Source organism: Pavona decussata, unplaced genomic scaffold (genome assembly GCF_977016875.1).
Source record: "Pavona decussata unplaced genomic scaffold, jaPavDecu1.1 SCAFFOLD_272, whole genome shotgun sequence".
Lineage (NCBI taxonomy): Eukaryota > Metazoa > Cnidaria > Anthozoa > Scleractinia > Agariciidae > Pavona > Pavona decussata.
Window position 1 is genome coordinate 561282 of NW_028145674.1, and position 23454 is coordinate 584735.

General features: G+C 39.2%; 1 protein-coding gene across 1 annotated transcript in view; it reads left to right on the plus strand.

Moving 5' to 3' along the window:
• LOC146455586 (uncharacterized) overlaps positions 1-23454 on the plus strand; it is a 325355-nt gene that overhangs the window by 59227 nt on the left and 242674 nt on the right. The window contains 20 exon segments of the mRNA XM_085094073.1: positions 12657-12985; positions 13369-13507; positions 13754-14082; positions 14465-14603; positions 14847-15175; positions 15558-15696; positions 15940-16268; positions 16650-16788; positions 17032-17360; positions 17743-17881; positions 18126-18454; positions 18837-18975; positions 19219-19547; positions 19930-20068; positions 20311-20639; positions 21021-21159; positions 21403-21731; positions 22114-22252; positions 22497-22825; positions 23208-23346. Coding sequence (XP_084950199.1) covers positions 12657-12985; positions 13369-13507; positions 13754-14082; positions 14465-14603; positions 14847-15175; positions 15558-15696; positions 15940-16268; positions 16650-16788; positions 17032-17360; positions 17743-17881; positions 18126-18454; positions 18837-18975; positions 19219-19547; positions 19930-20068; positions 20311-20639; positions 21021-21159; positions 21403-21731; positions 22114-22252; positions 22497-22825; positions 23208-23346 — 4680 coding nt within the window.

Below are 23454 nucleotides of genomic sequence, written 5' to 3' on the forward strand. Positions count from 1 at the left end.
AGACTATCACTGGAAATTTGTGACATTCCAATATGATAACGTAAGCTTCTCAATGACCTCTTTTCAGTCTCGCGTCGTGGTCTAAGACTGTCAAACAAAGCACGATTCCTTCGCCAGGAACTCACCAATTTCCACCGTTTTAAATGTCGGGTGCTTCTTAGAAGTTATTCTGTCGATTCACCGCTTCAAAATGGTGAAATTTCCGTTTGAAAACGGCACACTTGAGTCCACAACATGTTAACAATATGGCGCCACAATTTAATCCGTCTTTAATAAATATATCAAATGATGCGTTGACGTCACACAGGTAGGGGTGAGCGGGTCCCCTCCCTCGCGATATAAGCCACAATAATGGATTTTGATTGGCCTGCTGTTGCTGAAGACAATCAGAACAATACATCCCGAGTAGGAGAGGGGAGAGTTTAATGAATAAATTAATGTACACATTTGTGGCTACGACGAAGAAAAAAAAAACAAGATGCCCCTCTAATGGCATTACTCGGAATGCTTAATGTAGTCCCAATTATTCCCCATTGTATGTTTCGCAGATATTTAAAAACTATCCTCCCTTGGCAATTGAAATAATTGTTTGAATGGTTTTATTCAGATATATTGCGTGATACGTATCGTTGTGTTACTAGGAATCATACCAGAAATAACTATGCAATAACGTCATGACCCCGCTGAACTGGTCTGGCCTCCTCTAGCTATAATCCTTTGCGTTGATTATTCCATCTGTTTTTTAAAGCGGAGTTTCTTAGCTGTGAACTCTCCCAATTTCCACCGTTTCAACTGTCGAGTACTACCTAGAAGTTAGTATTTCGATTTACTGCTTGAAAAAGGTTTGTTTTCTCTCTGAAAACGGCAGATCAGAGTCTTAAATTCATACATGTGGCCGCCATTGAACAAAAACAACTTTTCGAAGTGATGACTTGCTTTGACATCACACAGGTAGAGATAAGTGGGTCCCCTCCCTCGTGATATACGCGCCGATAATAGATTTTGATTGGGCTGTTTTTGTTCGAGACAATCAGGCCCCAGTTGTTCAAAGGCCGGATAACTTTATCCGCTGGATAAGGCACTATTCGGGGTCTAAAATATACTTCACGTTAAACGTTGTCCAAGGTTTTCGTACACTCCTTAACTAGACTGTGGTTAGAGTGTACATATTCACTTGTACCCGACGAAATACTGAAATCTTTGCACAGATTGAAACTGTCGGATAGTGACTTATCCACTGGATAAAGTTATCCGGCCTTTGAACAACTGGGGCCAGAACAATAAATCTCTTCTGGGAGAGGGTAGAATTTAATCAAGGTTTAATGAATAAATCAAATAATGATTTGACGTCACACAGGAAGGGATGAGTGGGTCCCCTCTCTCGTGATATGTGCCGAATAATAGATTTTGATTGGCCTGCTTTTGTTGAAGACAATCAGAACAATACATCCCCACTAGGGGAGGACATATTTTAATGCATAAATTAATTTGTCGATTTGTGACTACGACGAAGAAAAAGATACCCGACCGAAACCTAGACACGTCATGCCCTGCGGGCATTCCGTGTAAAAAAGAAATCGACCCGTTTTTAGACACGGTATGCCCCCTCAGGGCATCCCGCGTAAAAAAGAAATCGATCCGTTTTTAGACACGGTATGCCCCCTCAGGGCATCCCGCGTAATAAATCACTACCAGAGTCGCAATAACATTTTTTATCATTTGCATTCGACGTTAGGGCTAGATAATTTATGCCGTGTGAGATACTTTCAACTTGCATTATTATGGAACGCTTCGGTGATTCCACATTGTAGAAGAATGTTATCTAAAAAATTCTTTTGCTGTTTTCGTACCAGCTTGTGTTTCTTCGACCTCCTTTCTATGGAGCAATTCAACATTCAATTCATGCCACAGGCAATAAATCCCTCTTCAAGCCTACAAAGGCAGGGCTATTCCAAATAGGTGATCCATCTTATGTTACTGATGATGTTTAGGTCAGTTCCCAACGCTAGTCCATTGCAACAACCTAGCCAAAATTTTCAAAACTGAGAATTGTTGGGAAATTTCGCCCAGCACGTTGTCTAACGGATGTTTACGTTATAGGAGAAAATAGCGTTTCGTTGCTCTGGTGTAACACGAATTGAACAAGAATCATGGAACCTTTAGCCGTTGTCGTACCAGCTTGTGTTTCTTCGACCTCCTTTCTTTGGACCAATTCAACATTCAGTTCGTGCCACAGGCAATAAATACCTCTCACGCTAGATTAATTATTTCGGCCAACAAGCCTACAAAAGCAGGGCTATTCCAAATAGGTGATCCGTCTTATGTTATGTTTAGATCAGTTCCCAACTCTAGTCTATTGAAATGACCTGGCCAAAATTTACGAAACTGAGCATTGTTAGGAAATATCGCCCAGCATGTTGTCTAACGGATCTTCACGTTACAGGAGAAAATAGCGTTTCGTTGCTTCGGTGTGTCACGAATTGAACAAATATCATACGCCAGCTGCCACGTAGGTTGAAACTAAAGTGCTTTAACCAATAAAAACTCCGTACGTAAAATAACTTACATCCACATTCAAGAACGTTTCTGTCCTTGGACCTTCCCTCAGCGTTGAATGAGCATGCTGTTCACAAAGTGCCAAAACCAAAATAAGGTACGAGTCCTTGATTACATCATTGATGCATTTTTAGAGTATTCTCGCTTAACCCCTGTAATGAACGACTTAAGAGCAAAACACTTGTCACTATCAGTATGCAAGCGAGAATGGTAAATGGCCGTTTCAAGGCGGCACGGAGACTGAATTAACGACTGTTCATCACCAATAATAGCCCTAACAATACTTTAAAAAATATGACAGGAATTCCATAACCTTAACGAATTCTGTTGGAAATAACGGAGTTCTTGCACGTGGATAATGATATTATTATCATTATTTCAAGTCGAACCGCATAACGCCATGTATGATAACGATTAGTATTACCTTATTACCATACTAGAGGTTTCGCTCACAAATGTCTTTTATCAGGTAAGCCCCCACCACTGAAATGCAAGGTCACATTTTGCCAGAATTAGCCCTTTTGTCTCTAGCCTGTTTGAATTTTTACGAAAAGTCAAAAATGCTAATTCATATCGATGGATAGCTCGTCATTTCAAAAAACCTTTGACCTAGTGAGAGCTTCCTTTGGGGAAAACATATAAAGGGCGGAATAGTTCATTTCAAAATGAGCTGCGCTTAACGAAAAAATGTCTTTGAAACGTACAGCCAGAATAATCTGTTCATGTTGTCCTTCAGCAGCATGGTTAAAAATATATAAAACTGTTCAATTGAGGCCTTAAACTGCTGTTTAAAAGTAAAAACTAAAATCCAAGCTTTCGCCGATCACCGGCATCATCAGCCAAAACTTTAGAACAGTTTAAGGCGCATAACTTTTACACTAATATTCAGAGTCCGTTTATTATTGTTAGAAAATTTGTGTATAAGATTTTCAGGGTTTTGAGATAATGAATTTGGTGTTGCTTTCATTGAGAATTGGCTTTGAGGAAAGTTTACTAACTAGCTCAGTGGTAGAGCATTCTACTCCTGTTGGGAGCACTCGGATCCCGTTTTTTCCGAGTATGTCTGTGTCAGACTGAACAACACATCAATCTTAACATATATACTATCACAAGGATTGTCAACAATACGCGTTGTTAAAACAGGAATAGGGGAGTGTTTTTTTTTTCAGCGGGATGCACTGGGGCAGATCGCGTCAAGGTTTCGGTCGCGTTGTTTTTTGTTTCGTTCGTCATCTTCGCATTTTTTTCTTCATCGTAGTCCAAATTGACATATTAACTTATTCATTAAACCTGGATTAAATCCTCTTCCCCTATAGAAGGGATTCCTTTTTTCTTCTATTGTTCCAATTTTCTGTAGCAAACACTGCACAATCAGAATTATTAAATGCGCGTATATTTATAAGTCTTAGTGGGGCCTAGAAAGGAAGGATTTCGTCCAGTGAAAGATTTAATCAGTCAGTCATGAAGCCGGCCATATGTGTAAATTTTCAAGACCCTAATATGCGTTTTTCAGAAAGAAAACTAAGCCTTTCGAAGTGCAAAATCAAAAGAGTAACTTCTAAGAAATACTCGACAGTTTAAACAGTGGAAATTGGAGAGTTAAAGGTGAAGAAATTGCGCTTTGAGGGACAGCTTCACAGGACAGACTGTGGAGCGAAACCTAAAGACAACGAGCTCAAATCATTCCACGATATAGAAGGAGAAGATACGATAGAGAAACGTCTGAGGGTGTTTCGAGCTCGTTCGCTTGTTGTTTTTTTGCCGTAAATGTTATTGCGCCATGGACCCTGGATGGTTTGACGCTATAAAGGAATGATTCAATAGTAAATGTAATTCAAGTCTGTGTGTGTGTGGCTGGATCATGACGTTATCATAAATCCCTTTCCGTTATGACTTCGAGTAGCGTAACGCTGTGTATACGGAATCCTGATGCAAGTGTATAACATCCTGATATTTTCTTGACATATCCTGAGATACACTGACCCTTATACGTTATGCTACCTTTTTCCAAAGCCGACTCTGTGTATTGACTGCCTGCGACCTGAGTAAGAGACCGTACAGCGGTGCCTGCAGAACTTTATCAGGTCCAGGACAGCACAGACGTATTGGACAAGGAGCACTTCTGCTAAGAACCATTGTCAGCTGTGCTTTAAACATTAACAAGCTAAACGACGAATAAAATTTGGACGTGTTTCCAAAAACCTATGGTATCAGTATGTGAGAAAACTCAAATTGATTAATTAATAAATTAATAAGGAAAGTGGTCTTAAACGGTTCGGTTGACTTGGCAGCTTAAAGGGGAAGTGTCACAGAAATTTTCACCTTTTTTAGTGAAATTAAATGTCATAATAACTTCAATTAGTCACAAGCTTACTCTACAACACCAAGAGAAAGAAATCAAATTAATTCTTCTTGAAATGAAAAACTGATGATCTGATCCAATTCTCCGTGACACTTAGTTTAGTTTTGTTTGGAAGGAATTTTCGCACCACTTTGTGAACTTCAAGTAATATATCAAACACGAGACAGTGTTTCATCACATATCAAACAACGAGAAGAGAGTTGAAACTGCGACGCGTAGCGGAGTATTTTTGACCAAATTCGAGGTTTTTGATATTGTGATGAAACACTGTGACGACTGTTTGATATAACTTCTTAAACAAACTGATTTTGAAGGGGAAATCAAGGATGCAAAAACCAGGAGTTTTTGATCAGATATCCAAAAACGTCACGCTGCATGATTTCCTTTGTCTTTGGCTTTTGAATTATTAATGCTATTGAGAAATTTTTATTCAAAACGAGGCCTATAGTGAAGTGAATGTTTTAGTCAAAGAGAGGCTACAAGTATCAGTAAATGAATAAATAAATAAATAAATAAATAAATAAATACATAAAAAAGAACTTTATTTACGTGTCGATGTATTTAGCTAAACGGATAGCTAATTAAGGACACTTGTCCACTACAAACCAATCTAAGATACCGAAACTATTACCAGCAACAACTTCAACAATCTGGATCCGCTGCTTGTGCTATGATTCCTAACCAGCAAAACGTCACAAGGCACGATGTCCGATTCAACTTCTCAACCATATTCGCAGGCTGCCAAATCGGGCAAGTTCACGTCACTTTCAAGAGCGAGCAATCACAGTGACATTCATTTTCAGCTTAAGTAAACTCCTCATCTTGAAGTTCTTTCCTTACAGAATCGTATATTTAAAGACTTCTTCTAGTTTTCACCGAACGTTTTGTATTTTTCTGCAAGATTTACGAGGATTCAAAGTTGAAATCGCCGTCATCTACACGGCGCTAGCTGGCGCTTGCCACAAATTTCAACTCGGTTTTGACTTTTGCAACGCGAATTTTGATTGGTTCATGTGTTGTCAGATGCGCGTTTTCATTGGTTAGTAGCAAATATGATTGTCCAGAGCGTGTATTGAGAAAATATATTTCAATAAAGAAATGAATCAACAAAATCTCTTTTGATTTGTCGAAATATTTTTGAAAAATATTTTATAAAAGCAATAGAGGACTTGTTTTCCATGTTTAAATAGCCTAATCTAAGCACGAGGGGAGTTGAGAGAATTATCGGAAGTTATGCCAACCCTCAACTGCGTCTTGGGTTTGCGTAACTGTCTCGAATTCTCCCAACCCCCTCGTGTTTAGACGAGTCTATGTAAACATCAAAAAAGTCCTCTCTTGCTTAAAATCTAAGACCTATCTCTTATAGCTCAAATTAGAACAGCAACGCGCTTGAACGGTAAAAAACTCATCAAAGGATCATATCCCTTCAGGACTTCCACAGACGATTTTATACGGACCTCACCCGGAAACGTCGCTGAGTCAGTTTCTTAGTCCTAGCTATTTCAGTTGAGTTCTGAGCACACAATCTTCTATTGAACTGAACTGTAGACGAACAGAAACAGACAACTTGAATTTAATATAGAGAAAGATTTTTATAGGCTTTCCTTCAAACTGCACGAAATAACAAAATTCAAAGGCCTGTGGCAATGAAATGCCAATGGAAAGTTGGCCATCTATGCCTACTGGCGTACAGAATAATTCATAAAGAGTTCTTAGTTTATTTTAAACTTTCGCTCAAAATACAGCTTATGATTTAAATGATAACGAAATCGAGGAATATTTTGCAATTGGCTGTCTTGTAAAAAGCATCCCGACTAATGTTCGACGTGTACACCCACTTAATGAACCAGCTACTCGTATAAGCGCAATAACATACAGCGGACCTGTATCTTTGTCGAGGAACAGATAATGTCTAAGAACAAATATCCGTGCATAATTTAAAACCTTAATAAGGGGTACTACGTCCATTACCCTGGGAAAACCACGCAGGAAGTCGACTGTTTTAAAAGTGTTTTCTGCGACCGTGGGAAATGGCAAGGAGTGACACGCCTGCACGACATCTAACGATCCATGGAAACAGTTTTGAAATGTAACCGCCTTAGAATTTTGCTCTAAAAGGATGTCATGTAGTGATTTTCCTTTCTAAAAAGGGAAAAAGTGGTGGCTCTTTGAAGATTTATCGTATTTATCGTATTTGAGATTTCAGCTTCTGTATAATGTGAAGGGTATGTTTGGCAAGCATGTGTCCTGTCATGTGTCCTGTGTGTAAAGAACCTAATGTATTCTCAGCTGAATAAAGCATGAAATTTAAAAAGCATTCACGCTTTTACCAAAACGCTCGACAGAGTTTTTTTTTTCTTCGCGTAAAATTTACCACCTTCTGTTCACGATGCAAAGTGGCCTTATTAAAAAATAAGTGATGCGACAATGGACACAAGACCCGTGAAACCCTCGGGTGCCCATTTTTTCTCAATGGTTTTCTTCCGAAGAAAGTTAAATCAGTCTTGTCGTACCTGATCTTTACGGCATAAGACACCACTTCGCATAGATCTTAGCTTTCCAAATTCCAGCTTAATAAATATTACAAAGGAACTAGGAAACGCCAAAGTTCCTCGAGGCGCTACCACTCTGGCGCTACTTCGGTGCCTAGCAACCTCCCACAACGCACTTTTTTTTACGACGTTTTAATCATTACTTTAACTGTCGGTTTTAGAATCGTAGACTGACAACTTGATTTAGAGAATTATGGAGCTCCACTTTAAGGCTTTGCTAAATATATAAATTAAGCAATTAATTGTTGTTCAAAAAAGTGTTTAGCCTTACGGACATATATACTGCTGTCAGAAATTCCTTCAAGCCCTATCTTCCTTATTTACACATGAACATCACTGACGCGACAAACTGAGACATTTTGTAAACCCCAGAACACGTTCGATTTATTTATACGAAGACGAGATCATGCGAAAGTCAGAAAACTATAAATAAACGCGGTTCTTGTGTTTATCATCTTTGCAATACGAACGATCTTTACAGTGTAAACGTTTAAGAGTTGTTAATATTCAATTTTTTTTCTCAAATAAATCACTACCAGAGTCGTAATAGCATTTTTAATCGTTTGTATACGACGTTAGGGATAGATAATTTATCCCTCTTGAGATACTTTGAATTTCCATAATTATGGAACGTAGAACCTATTATGGAACCTTTTGCCGTTTTCGTACTAGCTTGTGTTTCTTCGACCTCCTTTCTTTGGACCAATTCAACATTCAGTTCGTGCCACAGGCAATAAATACCTCTCACGCTAGATTAATTATTTCGGCCAACAAGCCTACAAAAGCAGGGCTATTCCAAATAGGTGATCCGTCTTATGTTATGTTTAGATCAGTTCCCAACTCTAGTCTATTGAAATGACCTGGCCAAAATTTACGAAACTGAGCATTGTTAGGAAATATCGCCCAGCATGTTGTCTAACGGATCTTCACGTTACAGGAGAAAATAGCGTTTCGTTGCTTCGGTGTGTCACGAATTGAACAAATATCATACGCCAGCTGCCACGTAGGTTGAAACTAAAGTGCTTTAACCAATAAAAATCCCGTACGTAAAAGAACTTACATCCACATTCAAGAACATTTCTGTCCTTGGACCTTCCCTCAGTTAGCGGTGAATGAGCATGCTGTTCACAAAGTGCCAAAATCAAAATAAGGTAAGAGTCCTTGGTTATATTCTGCATTTTTAGAGTAGTCTTGCCTTCCCCTGTAATGAACGACGTAAGACCAAAACACTTCTCACTATCAGTATGCAAGCGAGAATGGTAAATGTCCGTTTCGAAGCGGCACGGAGGCTGGGATTTTCAGAATTAACAACTATTCATCACCAATAATAGCCTTCAATATTTTAAAAAATCTGATAGGAATTCCCTAACCTTAAAGAATTCTGTTGGAAATACACGTAGTTCTTGCACGTGGATAATGATATTATTATCATTATTTCAAGTCGAGCCGGATAACGCCATGTATGATAACGATTTTAGTATTACCTTATTACTATACTAGAGGTTTCGCTCACAAATTTCTTTTATCAGGTAAGCCCCCAGCACCGAAATGCAAGGTCACATTTTGCCAGAATTAGCCTTTCTGTGTCTAGCCTCTCTCAAATCCATCAAGTGTTGGGATTAAAATGTTTGAATTTTTTCAAGAAGTCAAAAATGCTAATTCATATCGATGGATAGCTGGTCAACTCAAATAGCCATTGACCTAGTGAGAACTTCTTTTGGGGAAAACATGTGAAGGGCGGAATAGTACATTTCTAAATGAGCTGCACTTTACGGAAAATGTCTTTGAAACGTTCAGCCAAAACTTTAGAACAGCTTAAAGCGCATAACTCTTACACTTATATTCGGAGTCCGTTTATTATTGTAAGAAAATTTGCGTATGAGATTTTTAGGGTTCTGAGATAATGAATTTGGTGTTGCTTTTATTGAGAATTCGCTCCGAGGAAGGTTTACTAACTAGCTCAGTGGTAGAGCATTCGACTCCTGTTGGGAGAACTCGGATCCCGTTTTTTCCGAGTATGCCTGTGTCAGTGCCTGAACAAAACACAAATCTCAACATATAGACTGTCACAACGATTGTCAACCATACGCGTTGTTAGAACAGGAATAGGAAAGTGTTTTTTTTTTTTTTAAGCAGGATGCACTGGGGCAGACCGCGTCAAGGTTTTGGTCGCGTTTTTTTTTTTTTTTTGTTTCCTTCGTCATCGTCACATTTTTTTTCTACATTGTAGTCCAAACTGACATATTAATTTATTCATTAAACCTGGATTAAGTCCTCTTCTCCTATAGAAGGGATTCTTTTTTTCCTTCTATTGTTCCAATTTTCTGTAGCAAACACTGAACAATCAGAATTATTATCTGCGCGTATATTTATAGGTCTTAGTGGGGCCTAGAAAGGAAGGATTTCGTCCAGTGAAAGATTCAATCAGTCAGTCATAAAGGCGGCCATATGCGTAAATTTTCAAAACCCTAATATGCGTTTTTCAGAAAGAAAACTAACCCTTTCGAAGCACAAAATCGAAAGAGTAACTTCTAAGAAAGACTGGACAGTTTAAACGGTGGAAACGGGAGAGTTAAAGGTGAAGAAATTACGCTTTGACGGCCAGCTTCACGGGACAGATTGTGAAGCGAACCCTAAAGACAACGAGCTTAAATCATTCCACAATATAAAAGGAGAAGATACGATAGAGAAACGTCTGAGGGTGTTTCAAGCTCGTTCGCATGTTATTTTTTGGCCGTAAATGTTATTGCGCCATGAACCCTGGATGGTTTGACGCTATAAAGGAATGATTCAATAGTAAATGTGGTTCAAGTCTGTATGTGTATGTGTGGCTCGGTCATGACGTTATCATAAATCGCTTTCCGTTATGACTTCAAATAGCGCAACGGAAGGTTAGCGAAATAATATCACGCTATCTTTCTGACTAAAGCTAGCTCAATCGCCACGGGAGGCTACATTTCCACTTGCACTTAGCGCTAAACATACAACAACACAACCCGTGTTAACGCTCATTATGCGTCTTGTCATACTGCTGATAGAGTCGTACTCGGTCATGTAATTTGAGAGGGAGAAGATCTGCTGAAGAGACAAAAAAATTTAAAAGCCCTGTATAAAAATAAAAAATATAAGGTGGTATATGTAAAGTATGTGGTGAACAGTTTACATTAAATTCCTTACGCGGTGTTTACGGAATCTTGTTGCAAGTGTATAACATCCTGATATTTTCTCGACATATCCTGAGGTACACTGATCCTTAAACGTTATGCTACGTTTTTCCAAAGACGACTCTGAGTATTGGCTGTCTGTGACCTGAGTAAGAGACCGTACAGCGGTGCCTGCAGAACTTTATCAGGTGTAGGACAGCGCAGACGCATTGTACAAGAAGCACTTCTGCTCAGAACCATTGTCAGCTGTGCTTTTTACATTAAAAGGCTCGACGCATTATTAAAATTGGACCTGTTTCCAAAAAACCTTTGGTATCAGTATGTGAGAAAACACTAATTGATTGATTAATTAATTAATTAATAAGGAAAATGGTCTTAAACGGTTCGGTTGACTTGACAGTTTTAAGGGGAAGTGTAACAGGGATTTTGACCATCCTGCGTGAAAGCCTCCAAGCACCTTGTTTCATTACAAATGAAGTCAAATGAAGTCCGAAAAAAGACCTCCTTGAAACTTTTCTCACGAAAACTAATTATATTCTTTCCATCCAGGTTACAATGAAATCCTTGGCATTCGTGGCTTTGTTCTTGCTCTGCATAGCATCTTCAAAAGCCAAAAACCGGGGTAAGTGTCCACCTTCATAAAAGACTATTCGTACTTGTTAGAGTGTTCGAGACAGCAGGAAATACATACTAGTTGTCTTTATAAATGAAACGATATTTTCAGTGTAACACATGTTTCGATATGGCTCACCTCATCGTCAGTCGTACAGCGATTATGAAAAACCTCTAGAATATGAAGCAACAAAACATATACATAGTTGACTAATTGTTACAAATGTTCTATAACAACTAGGGTTAAAACGATATAATAGGGTTAGGGCGAAATTGTTAATTAACATGTTTCACTTCTTGTTTTAAGCTGGGTTTTGTCCACCTAATACGCACACATGAAATTGAAATATGGTCGACGCAGAATCTATGATTTCAAAACAATATTGAGAAGAGGAGTCTCGGCGAAATTAAAATCGATATAGGTATTTGTAAAGGTGAGAGGACTTTTCCAAAGAGAAATGTTGACATATACGCCTAGAAAGATTTTCACGGGTCCTGCCACTCTAGCAGGTATCACAGCCTGTACACAAAATTTTGTAAAAAAAACGTGTAGACGAAGCGCTCTAAGGACAATGTCTGTTACTGAAAAGAGATTTGCAAACTTGAAGGTGGAAAAATTACTTTGATGGCAACATTCTCCCACTGACGGTTGCATATTTTCTTTTGAGGCAGAGTTGAACAACTCCCTATGTACTGTACTATTGTCGTAAAAGTATAGTCTTTAGTTAGATGTAGTGGTAGAAATTAATAGAAATAATCAGTAGGTGAGCCTCTGAAACTTTTCCCAAGGGATGTTTTGCATGCTTTGCATCTATTTTTTGTTATTATGTATTCCAACGGTTTTTCGAAATCTCTTTAAACCTTACAGTGACCTCAGCAACATCGCCACATGTATTCCGTAAAAAAATAAAACTATCTACTTTTTAAACTGTGGTAATTACTAAGAAAAACTTGACAGAAATAATTCAGAACATATGAAATAAATGTGATGGTATATTTCCAGCCTGGTCAATAAATGAAAATGATGTATCATTCTAGAAAGTGATACAGGCATACTCGGAAAAAAGAAATCCGAGTGCTGTTTCAAAACAGTGCTACGAAAAATCTCTATACGTCCAGAATATATCATTCCAAAAAACAACCTAATAAAATAAAAACTGCCACTCAGAAAACTTCCCACTCAAACTAAAAAAAAACAACCTTCAAAATGTCAAAAAGTTCTAGGCGTCAAAAGAAGTGCAATTTTTGACAAACAAATAGGTGCCTCATCAAAGTGTGACGCTGATCAAAACGCAAACCGAGCAAAATTGTTAGAGTGGGTGTTAATAAAATGAAGCCCTCATTTCTTTTTAAAAAGGTAAACGGTAAAAATGTTGACATCAACACTAAACCTAATGTCTTCTTTTCCAGAATGTCAAAAAGCTCGGGGCGTGGAAAACGGTGCAATCTCTGACGCACAAATCAGTGCTTCGTCACAGTTTGACGCTAATCATGCCGCCATCCAGGGCAGATTACACTTTCAGAAATCTCCAGGTAAAGCAGGATCATGGTCAGCTCGCACCAATGATGTCAATCAGTGGCTGCAGATTGATCTTGGTAATCAGGCAACCAAAGTAACCCGTTTGGCAACACAAGGAAGGAACGCTTACAGTCAATGGGTAACCAAGTACAAGCTGCAGTACAGTCAGGATGGCGTCACCTTCCACTATTATAGCGACCAACCACATACTGCACCCAAGGTAACATAGCCTTCTTCGAAAATGAAAACTCACCCAGAAATTGAAGTATCAGCTATACTTAAACGCTACATTACCTCTTAAGAAAGATATATCTCAGTATTTACTTTTTCTTTCTAGTAGAAACGTCAACAATTAGTTTTCATCTGTGGGCATTAGTCTTTAAATTCAACAGTCTACTTTTTTTGTCAAGGTCCAACAGACCTTTATTGCACATATCAAAGCAATGCAATGCCCAGTTTAACTTTCCTTGATTGAGCTTTATTGCGAAAAAACAATCAACTAAACAGGAATACCCTTTTCGCCGTCAAAGCTATGATACTCTTTGATGAATTCGACATGTGACGATGAATTTCCATTTAAAGCTTTCTATCTCGTTACTTTAGGAGTTTGTTGGAAACACCGATTCGGATACGGTTGTTTCTCATGAGCTGGCCACAGCAATCAGGGCACGCTACATCCGCTTCCGACCAACAGCTTGGCATGGTCACATATCGATGAGAGTAGAACTCTATGGCTGCAAAGGTAAAATTACTTTTGATACTCACAAGTTTTCTTCACACAGGTTCTCACGTTCTACTAATGGCTAATGTGCCATTGGCAGTGTACATAGGTCAAGAGCAATTTTCTCAAGTTTTTTTTTTTTTTAATTCTACTCACTACTACGTCGATAAAAATGTTTTCCAGCAGTATTTTGCAAATAGTAATTGGTTTCTCAAATATTACGATTTTACTTTTCTCTAATACTCGACATGATGTGTTCCTTTGCAGAATGTCGAGAAGCTCTGGGCGTGGAAAGCGGTGCAATCTCTGACGCACAAATCAGTGCTTCGTCACAGTTTGACGCTAATCATGCCGCCATCCAGGGCAGATTACACTTTCAGAAATCTCAAGGTAAAGCAGGATCATGTTCAGCTCGCACCAATGATGTCAATTAGTGGCTGCAGATTGATCTTGGTAATCAGGCAACCAAAATAACCCGTTTGGCAACACAAGGAAGGAACGCTTACAGTCAATGGGTAACCAAGTACAAGCTGCAGTACAGTCAGGACGGCGTCACCTTCCACTATTATAGCGACCAACCACATACTGCACCCAAGGTAACATAGCCTTCTTCGAAAATGAAAACTCACCCAGAAATTGAAGTATCAGCTATACTTAAACGCTACATTACCTCTTAAGAAAGATATATCTCAGTATTTACTTTTTCTTTCTAGTAGAAACGTCAACAACTTGTTTTCATCTGTGGGCATTAGTCTTTAAATTCAACAGTCTACTTTTTTGTCAAGATCCAACATACCTTTATAGCACATATCAAAGCAATGCAATGCCCAGTTTAACTTTCCTTGATTGAGCTTTATTGCGAAAAAACAATCAACTAAACAGGAATACGCTTTTCGCCGTCAAAGCTATGATACTCTTTGATGAATTCGACATGTGACGATGAATTTCCATTTAAAGCTTTCTATCTCGTTACTTTAGGAGTTTGTTGGAAACACCGATTCGGATACGGTTGTTTCTCATGAGCTGGCCACAGCAATCAGGGCACGCTACATCCGCTTCCGACCAACAGCTTGGCATGGTCACATATCGATGAGAGTAGAACTCTATGGCTGCAAAGGTAAAATTACTTTTGATACTCACAAGTATTCTTCACACAGGTTCTCACGTTCTACTAATGGCTAATGTACCATTGGCAGTGTACATAGGTCAAGAGCAATTTTCTCAAGTTTTTTTTTTTAATTCTACTCACTACTACGTCGATAAAAATGTTTTCCAGCAGTATTTTGCAAATAGTAATTGGTTTCTCAAATATTACGATTTTACTTTTCTCTAATACTCGACATGATGTGTTCCTTTGCAGAATGTCGAGAAGCTCTGGGCGTGGAAAGCGGTGCAATCTCTGACGCACAAATCAGTGCTTCGTCACAGTTTGACGCTAATCATGCCGCCATCCAGGGCAGATTACACTTTCAGAAATCTCAAGGTAAAGCAGGATCATGGTCAGCTCGCACCAATGATGTCAATCAGTGGCTGCAGATTGATCTTGGTAATCAGGCAACCAAAGTAACCCGTTTGGCAACACAAGGAAGGAACGCTTACAGTCAATGGGTAACCAAGTACAAGCTGCAGTACAGTCAGGACGGCGTCACCTTCCACTATTATAGCGACCAACCACATACTGCACCCAAGGTAACATAGCCTTCTTCGAAAATGAAAACTCACCCAGAAATTGAAGTATCAGCTATACTTAAACGCTACATTACCTCTTAAGAAAGATATATCTCAGTATTTACTTTTTCTTTCTAGTAGAAACGTCAACAACTTGTTTTCATCTGTGGGCATTAGTCTTTAAATTCAACAGTCTACTTTTTTGTCAAGATCCAACATACCTTTATTGCACATATCAAAGCAATTCAATGCCCAGTTTAACTTTCCTTGATTGAGCTTTATTACGAAAAAACAATCAACTAAACAGGAATACCCTTTTCGCCGTCAAAGCTATGATACTCTTTGATGAATTCGACATGTGACGATGAATTTCCATTTAAAGCTTTCTATCTCGTTACTTTAGGAGTTTGTTGGAAACACCGATTCGGATACGGTTGTTTCTCATGAGCTGGCCACAGCAATCAGGGCACGCTACATCCGCTTCCGACCAACAGCTTGGCATGGTCACATATCGATGAGAGTAGAACTCTATGGCTGCAAAGGTAAAATTACTTTTGATACTCACAAGTTTTCTTCACACAGGTTCTCACGTTCTACTAATGGCTAATGTGCCATTGGCAGTATACATAGGTCAAGAGCAATTTTCTCAAGTTTTTTTTTTTTATTCTAATCACTACTACGTCGATAAAAATGTTTTCCAGCAGTATTTTGCAAATAGTAATTGGTTTCTCAAATATTACGATTTTACTTTTCTCTAATACTCGACATGATGTGTTCCTTTGCAGAATGTCGAGAAGCTCTGGGCGTGGAAAGCGGTGCAATCTCTGACGCACAAATCAGTGCTTCGTCACAGTTTGACGCTAATCATGCCGCCATCCAGGGCAGATTACACTTTCAGAAATCTCCAGGTAAAGCAGGATCATGGTCAGCTCGCACCAATGATGTCAATCAGTGGCTGCCGATTGATCTTGGTAATCAGGCAACCAAAGTAACCCGTTTGGCAACACAAGGAAGGAACGCTTACAGTCAATGGGTAACCAAGTACAAGCTGCAGTACAGTCAGGACGGCGTCACCTTCCACTATTATAGCGACCAACCACATACTGCACCCAAGGTAACATAGCCTTCTTCGAAAATGAAAACTCACCCAGAAATTGAAGTATCAGCTATACTTAAACGCTACATTACCTCTTAAGAAAGATATATCTCAGTATTTACTTTTTCTTTCTAGTAGAAACGTCAACAACTTGTTTTCATCTGTGGGCATTAGTCTTTAAATTCAACAGTCTACTTTTTTGTCAAGATCCAACATACCTTTATTGCACATATCAAAGCAATGCATTGCCCAGTTTAACTTTCTTGATTGAGCTTTATTGCGAAAAAACAATCAACTAAACAGGAATACGCTTTTCGCCGTCAAAGCTATGATACTCTTTGATGAATTCGACATGTGACGATGAATTTCCATTTAAAGCTTTCTATCTCGTTACTTTAGGAGTTTGTTGGAAACACCGATTCGGATACGGTTGTTTCTCATGAGCTGGCCACAGCAATCAGGGCACGCTACATCCGCTTCCGACCAACAGCTTGGCATGGTCACATATCGATGAGAGTAGAACTCTATGGCTGCAAAGGTAAAATTACTTTTGATACTCACAAGTTTTCTTCACACAGGTTCTCACGTTCTACTAATGGCTAATGTGCCATTGGCAGTGTACATAGGTCAAGAGCAATTTTCTCAAGTTTTTTTTTTTAATTCTACTCACTACTACGTCGATAAAAATGTTTTCCAGCAGTATTTTGCAAATAGTAATTGGTTTCTCAAATATTACGATTTTACTTTTCTCCAATACTCGACATGATGTGTTCCTTTGCAGAATGTCGAGAAGCTCTGGGCGTGGAAAGCGGTGCAATCTCTGACGCACAAATCAGTGCTTCGTCACAGTTTGACGCTAATCATGCCGCCATCCAGGGCAGATTACACTTTCAGAAATCTCCAGGTAAAGCAGGATCATGGTCAGCTCGCACCAATGATGTCAATCAGTGGCTGCAGATTGATCTTGGTAATCAGGCAACCAAAGTAACCCGTTTGGCAACACAAGGAAGGAACGCTTACAGTCAATGGGTAACTAAGTACAAGCTGCAGTACAGTCAGGATGGCGTCACCTTCCACTATTATAGCGACCAACCACATACTGCACCCAAGGTAACATAGCCTTCTTCGAAAATGAAAACTCACCCAGAAATTGAAGTATCAGCTATACTTAAACGCTACATTACCTCTTAAGAAAGATATATCTCAGTATTTACTTTTTCTTTCTAGTAGAAACGTCAACAACTTGTTTTCATCTGTGGGCATTAATCTTTCAATTCAACAGTCTACTTTTTTGTCAAGATCCAACATACCTTTATTGCACATATCAAAGCAATGCAATGCCCAGTTTAACTTTCCTTGATTGAGCTTTATTGCGAAAAAACAATCAACTAAACAGGAATACGCTTTTCGCCGTCAAAGCTATGATACTCTTTGATGAATTCGACATGTGACGATGAATTTCCATTTAAAGCTTTCTATCTCGTTACTTTAGGAGTTTGTTGGAAACACCGATTCGGATACGGTTGTTTCTCATGAGCTGGCCACAGCAATCAGGGCACGCTACATCCGCTTCCGACCAACAGCTTGGCATGGTCACATATCGATGAGAGTAGAACTCTATGGCTGCAAAGGTAAAATTACTTTTGATACTCACAAGTTTTCTTCACACAGGTTCTCACGTTCTACTAATGGCTAATGTGCCATTGGCAGTGTACATAGGTCAAGAGCAATTTTCTCAAGTTTTTTTTTTTTAATTCTACTCACTACTACGTCGATAAAAATGTTTTCCAGCAGTATTTTGCAAATAGTAATTGGTTTCTCAAATATTACGATTTTACTTTTCTCCAATACTCGACATGATGTGTTCCTTTGCAGAATGTCGAGAAGCTCTGGGCGTGGAAAGCGGTGCAATCTCTGACGCACAAATCAGTGCTTCGTCACAGTTTGACGCTAATCATGCCGCCATCCAGGGCAGATTACACTTTCAGAAATCTCCAGGTAAAGCAGGATCATGGTCAGCTCGCACCAATGATGTCAATCAGTGGCTGCAGATTGATCTTGGTAATCAGGCAACCAAAGTAACCCGTTTGGCAACACAAGGAAGGAACGCTTACAGTCAATGGGTAACCAAGTACAAGCTGCAGTACAGTCAGGACGGCGTCACCTTCCACTATTATAGCGACCAACCACATACTGCACCCAAGGTAACATAGCCTTCTTCGAAAATGAAAACTCACCCAGAAATTGAAGTATCAGCTATACTTAAACGCTACATTACCTCTTAAGAAAGATATATCTCAGTATTTACTTTTTCTTTCTAGTAGAAACGTCAACAACTTGTTTTCATCTGTGGGCATTAGTCTTTAAATTCAACAGTCTACTTTTTTGTCAAGATCCAACATACCTTTATTGCACATATCAAAGCAATGCAATGCCCAGTTTAACTTTCCTTGATTGAGCTTTATTGCGAAAAAACAATCAACTAAACAGGAATACCCTTTTCGCCGTCAAAGCTATGATACTCTTTGATGAATTCGACATGTGACGATGAATTTCCATTTAAAGCTTTCTATCTCGTTACTTTAGGAGTTTGTTGGAAACACCGATTCGGATACGGTTGTTTCTCATGAGCTGGCCACAGCAATCAGGGCACGCTACATCCGCTTCCGACCAACAGCTTGGCATGGTCACATATCGATGAGAGTAGAACTCTATGGCTGCAAAGGTAAAATTACTTTTGATACTCACAAGTTTTCTTCACACAGGTTCTCACGTTCTACTAATGGCTAATGTGCCATTGGTAGTGTACATAGGTCAAGAGCAATTTTCTCAAGTTTTTTTTTTTAATTCTACTCACTACTACGTCGATAAAAATGTTTTCCAGCAGTATTTTGCAAATAGTAATTGGTTTCTCAAATATTACGATTTTACTTTTCTCTAATACTCGACATGATGTGTTCCTTTGCAGAATGTCGAGAAGCTCTGGGCGTGGAAAGCGGTGCAATCTCTGACGCACAAATCAGTGCTTCGTCACAGTTTGACGCTAATCATGCCGCCATCCAGGGCAGATTACACTTTCAGAAATCTCCAGGTAAAGCAGGATCATGGTCAGCTCGCACCAATGATGTCAATCAGTGGCTGCAGATTGATCTTGGTAATCAGGCAACCAAAGTAACCCGTTTGGCAACACAAGGAAGGAACGCTTACAGTCAATGGGTAACTAAGTACAAGCTGCAGTACAGTCAGGATGGCGTCACCTTCCACTATTATAGCGACCAACCACATACTGCACCCAAGGTAACATAGCCTTCTTCGAAAATGAAAACTCACCTAGAAATTGAAGTATCAGCTATACTTAAACGCTACATTAGCTCTTAAGAAAGATATATCTCAGTATTTACTTTTTCTTTCTAGTAGAAACGTCAACAACTTGTTTTCATCTGTGGGCATTAATCTTTAAATTCAACAGTCTACTTTTTTGTCAAGATCCAACATACCTTTATTGCACATATCAAAGCAATGCAATGCCCAGTTTAACTTTCCTTGATTGAGCTTTATTGCGAAAAAACAATCAACTTAACAGGAATACGCTTTTCGCCGTCAAAGCTATGATACTCTTTGATGAATTCGACATGTGACGATGAATTTCCATTTAAAGCTTTCTATCTCGTTACTTTAGGAGTTTGTTGGAAACACCGATTCGGATACGGTTGTTTCTCATGAGCTGGCCACAGCAATCAGGGCACGCTACATCCGCTTCCGACCAACAGCTTGGCATGGTCACATATCGATGAGAGTAGAACTCTATGGCTGCAAAGGTAAAATTACTTTTGATACTCACAAGTTTTCTTCACACAGGTTCTCACGTTCTACTAATGGCTAATGTGCCATTGGCAGTGTACATAGGTCAAGAGCAATTTTCTCAAGTTTTTTTTTTTAATTCTACTCACTACTACGTCGATAAAAATGTTTTCCAGCAGTATTTTGCAAATAGTAATTGGTTTCTCAATATTACGATTTTACTTTTCTCTAATACTCGACATGATGTGTTCCTTTGCAGAATGTCGAGAAGCTCTGGGCGTGGAAAGCGGTGCAATCTCTGACGCACAAATCAGTGCTTCGTCACAGTTTGACGCTAATCATGCCGCCATCCAGGGCAGATTACACTTTCAGAAATCTCCAGGTAAAGCAGGATCATGGTCAGCTCGCACCAATGATGTCAATCAGTGGCTGCAGATTGATCTTGGTAATCAGGCAACCAAAGTAACCCGTTTGGCAACACAAGGAAGGAACGCTTACAGTCAATGGGTAACCAAGTACAAGCTGCAGTACAGTCAGGACGGCGTCACCTTCCACTATTATAGCGACCAACCACATACTGCACCCAAGGTAACATAGCCTTCTTCGAAAATGAAAACTCACCCAGAAATTGAAGTATCAGCTATACTTAAACGCTACATTACCTCTTAAGAAAGATATATCTCAGTATTTACTTTTTCTTTCTAGTAGAAACGTCAACAACTTGTTTTCATCTGTGGGCATTAGTCTTTAAATTCAACAGTCTACTTTTTTGTCAAGATCCAACATACCTTTATTGCACATATCAAAGCAATGCATTGCCCAGTTTAACTTTCTTGATTGAGCTTTATTGCGAAAAAACAATCAACTAAACAGGAATACGCTTTTCGCCGTCAAAGCTATGATACTCTTTGATGAATTCGACATGTGACGATGAATTTCCATTTAAAGCTTTCTATCTCGTTACTTTAGGAGTTTGTTGGAAACACCGATTCGGATACGGTTGTTTCTCATGAGCTGGCCACAGCAATCAGGGCACGCTACATCCGCTTCCGACCAACAGCTTGGCATGGTCACATATCGATGAGAGTAGAACTCTATGGCTGCAAAGGTAAAATTACTTTTGATACTCACAAGTTTTCTTCACAAAGGTTCTCACGTTCTACTAATGGCTAATGTGCCATTGGCAGTGTACATAGGTCAAGAGCAATTTTCTCAAGTTTTTTTTTTTAATTCTACTCACTACTACGTCGATAAAAATGTTTTCCAGCAGTATTTTGCAAATAGTAATTGGTTTCTCAAATATTACGATTTTACTTTTCTCTAATACTCGACATGACGTGTTCCTTTGCAGAATGTCGAGAAGCTCTGGGCGTGGAAAGCGGTGCAATCTCTGACGCACAAATCAGTGCTTCGTCACAGTTTGACGCTAATCATGCCGCCATCCAGGGCAGATTACACTTTCAGAAATCTCCAGGTAAAGCAGGATCATGGTCAGCTCGCACCAATGATGTCAATCAGTGGCTGCAGATTGATCTTGGTAATCAGGCAACCAAAGTAACCCGTTTGGCAACACAAGGAAGGAACGCTTACAGTCAATGGGTAACTAAGTACAAGCTGCAGTACAGTCAGGATGGCGTCACCTTCCACTATTATAGCGACCAACCACATACTGCTCCCAAGGTAACATAGCCTTCTTCGAAAATGAAAACTCACCCAGAAATTGAAGTATCAGCTATACTTAAACGCTACATTACCTCTTAAGAAAGATATATCTCAGTATTTACTTTTTCTTTCTAGTAGAAACGTCAACAACTTGTTTTCATCTGTGGGCATTAATCTTTAAATTCAACAGTCTACTTTTTTGTCAAGATCCAACATACCTTTATTGCACATATGAAAGCAATGCAATGCCCAGTTTAACTTTCCTTGATTGAGCTTTATTGCGAAAAAACAATCAACTAAACAGGAATACGCTTTTCGCCGTCAAAGCTATGATACTCTTTGATGAATTCGACATGTGACGATGAATTTCCATTTAAAGCTTTCTATCTCGTTACTTTAGGAGTTTGTTGGAAACACCGATTCGGATACGGTTGTTTCTCATGAGCTGGCCACAGCAATCAGGGCACGCTACATCCGCTTCCGACCAACAGCTTGGCATGGTCACATATCGATGAGAGTAGAACTCTATGGCTGCAAAGGTAAAATTACTTTTGATACTCACAAGTTTTCTTCACACAGGTTCTCACGTTCTACTAATGGCTAATGTGCCATTGGCAGTGTACATAGGTCAAGAGCAATTTTCTCAAGTTTTTTTTTTTTAATTCTAATCACTACTACGTCGATAAAAATGTTTTCCAGCAGTATTTTGCAAATAGTAATTGCTTTCTCAAATATTACGATTTTACTTTTCTCTAATACTCGACATGATGTGTTCCTTTGCAGAATGTCGAGAAGCTCTGGGCGTGGAAAGCGGTGCAATCTCTGACGCACAAATCAGTGCTTCGTCACAGTTTGACGCTAATCATGCCGCCATCCAGGGCAGATTACACTTTCAGAAATCTCCAGGTAAAGCAGGATCATGGTCAGCTCGCACCAATGATGTCAATCAGTGGCTGCAGATTGATCTTGGTAATCAGGCAACCAAAGTAACCCGTTTGGCAACACAAGGAAGGAACGCTTACAGTCAATGGGTAACCAAGTACAAGCTGCAGTACAGTCAGGACGGCGTCACCTTCCACTATTATAGCGACCAACCACATACTGCACCCAAGGTAACATAGCCTTCTTCGAAAATGAAAACTCACCCAGAAATTGAAGTATCAGCTATACTTAAACGCTACATTACCTCTTAAGAAAGATATATCTCAGTATTTACTTTTTCTTTCTAGTAGAAACGTCAACAACTTGTTTTCATCTGTGGGCATTAGTCTTTAAATTCAACAGTCTACTTTTTTGTCAAGATCCAACATACCTTTATTGCACATATCAAAGCAATGCATTGCCCAGTTTAACTTTCCTTGATTGAGCTTTATTGCGAAAAAACAATCAACTAAACAGGAATACCCTTTTCGCCGTCAAAGCTATGATACTCTTTGATGAATTCGACATGTGACGATGAATTTCCATTTAAAGCTTTCTATCTCGTTACTTTAGGAGTTTGCTGGAAACACCGATTCGGATACGGTTGTTTCTCATGAGCTGGCCACAGCAATCAGGGCACGCTACATCCGCTTCCGACCAACAGCTTGGCATGGTCACATATCGATGAGAGTAGAACTCTATGGCTGCAAAGGTAAAATTACTTTTGATACTCACAAGTTTTCTTCACACAGGTTCTCACGTTCTACTAATGGCTAATGTGCTATTGGCAGTGTACATAGGTCAAGAGCAATTTTCTCAA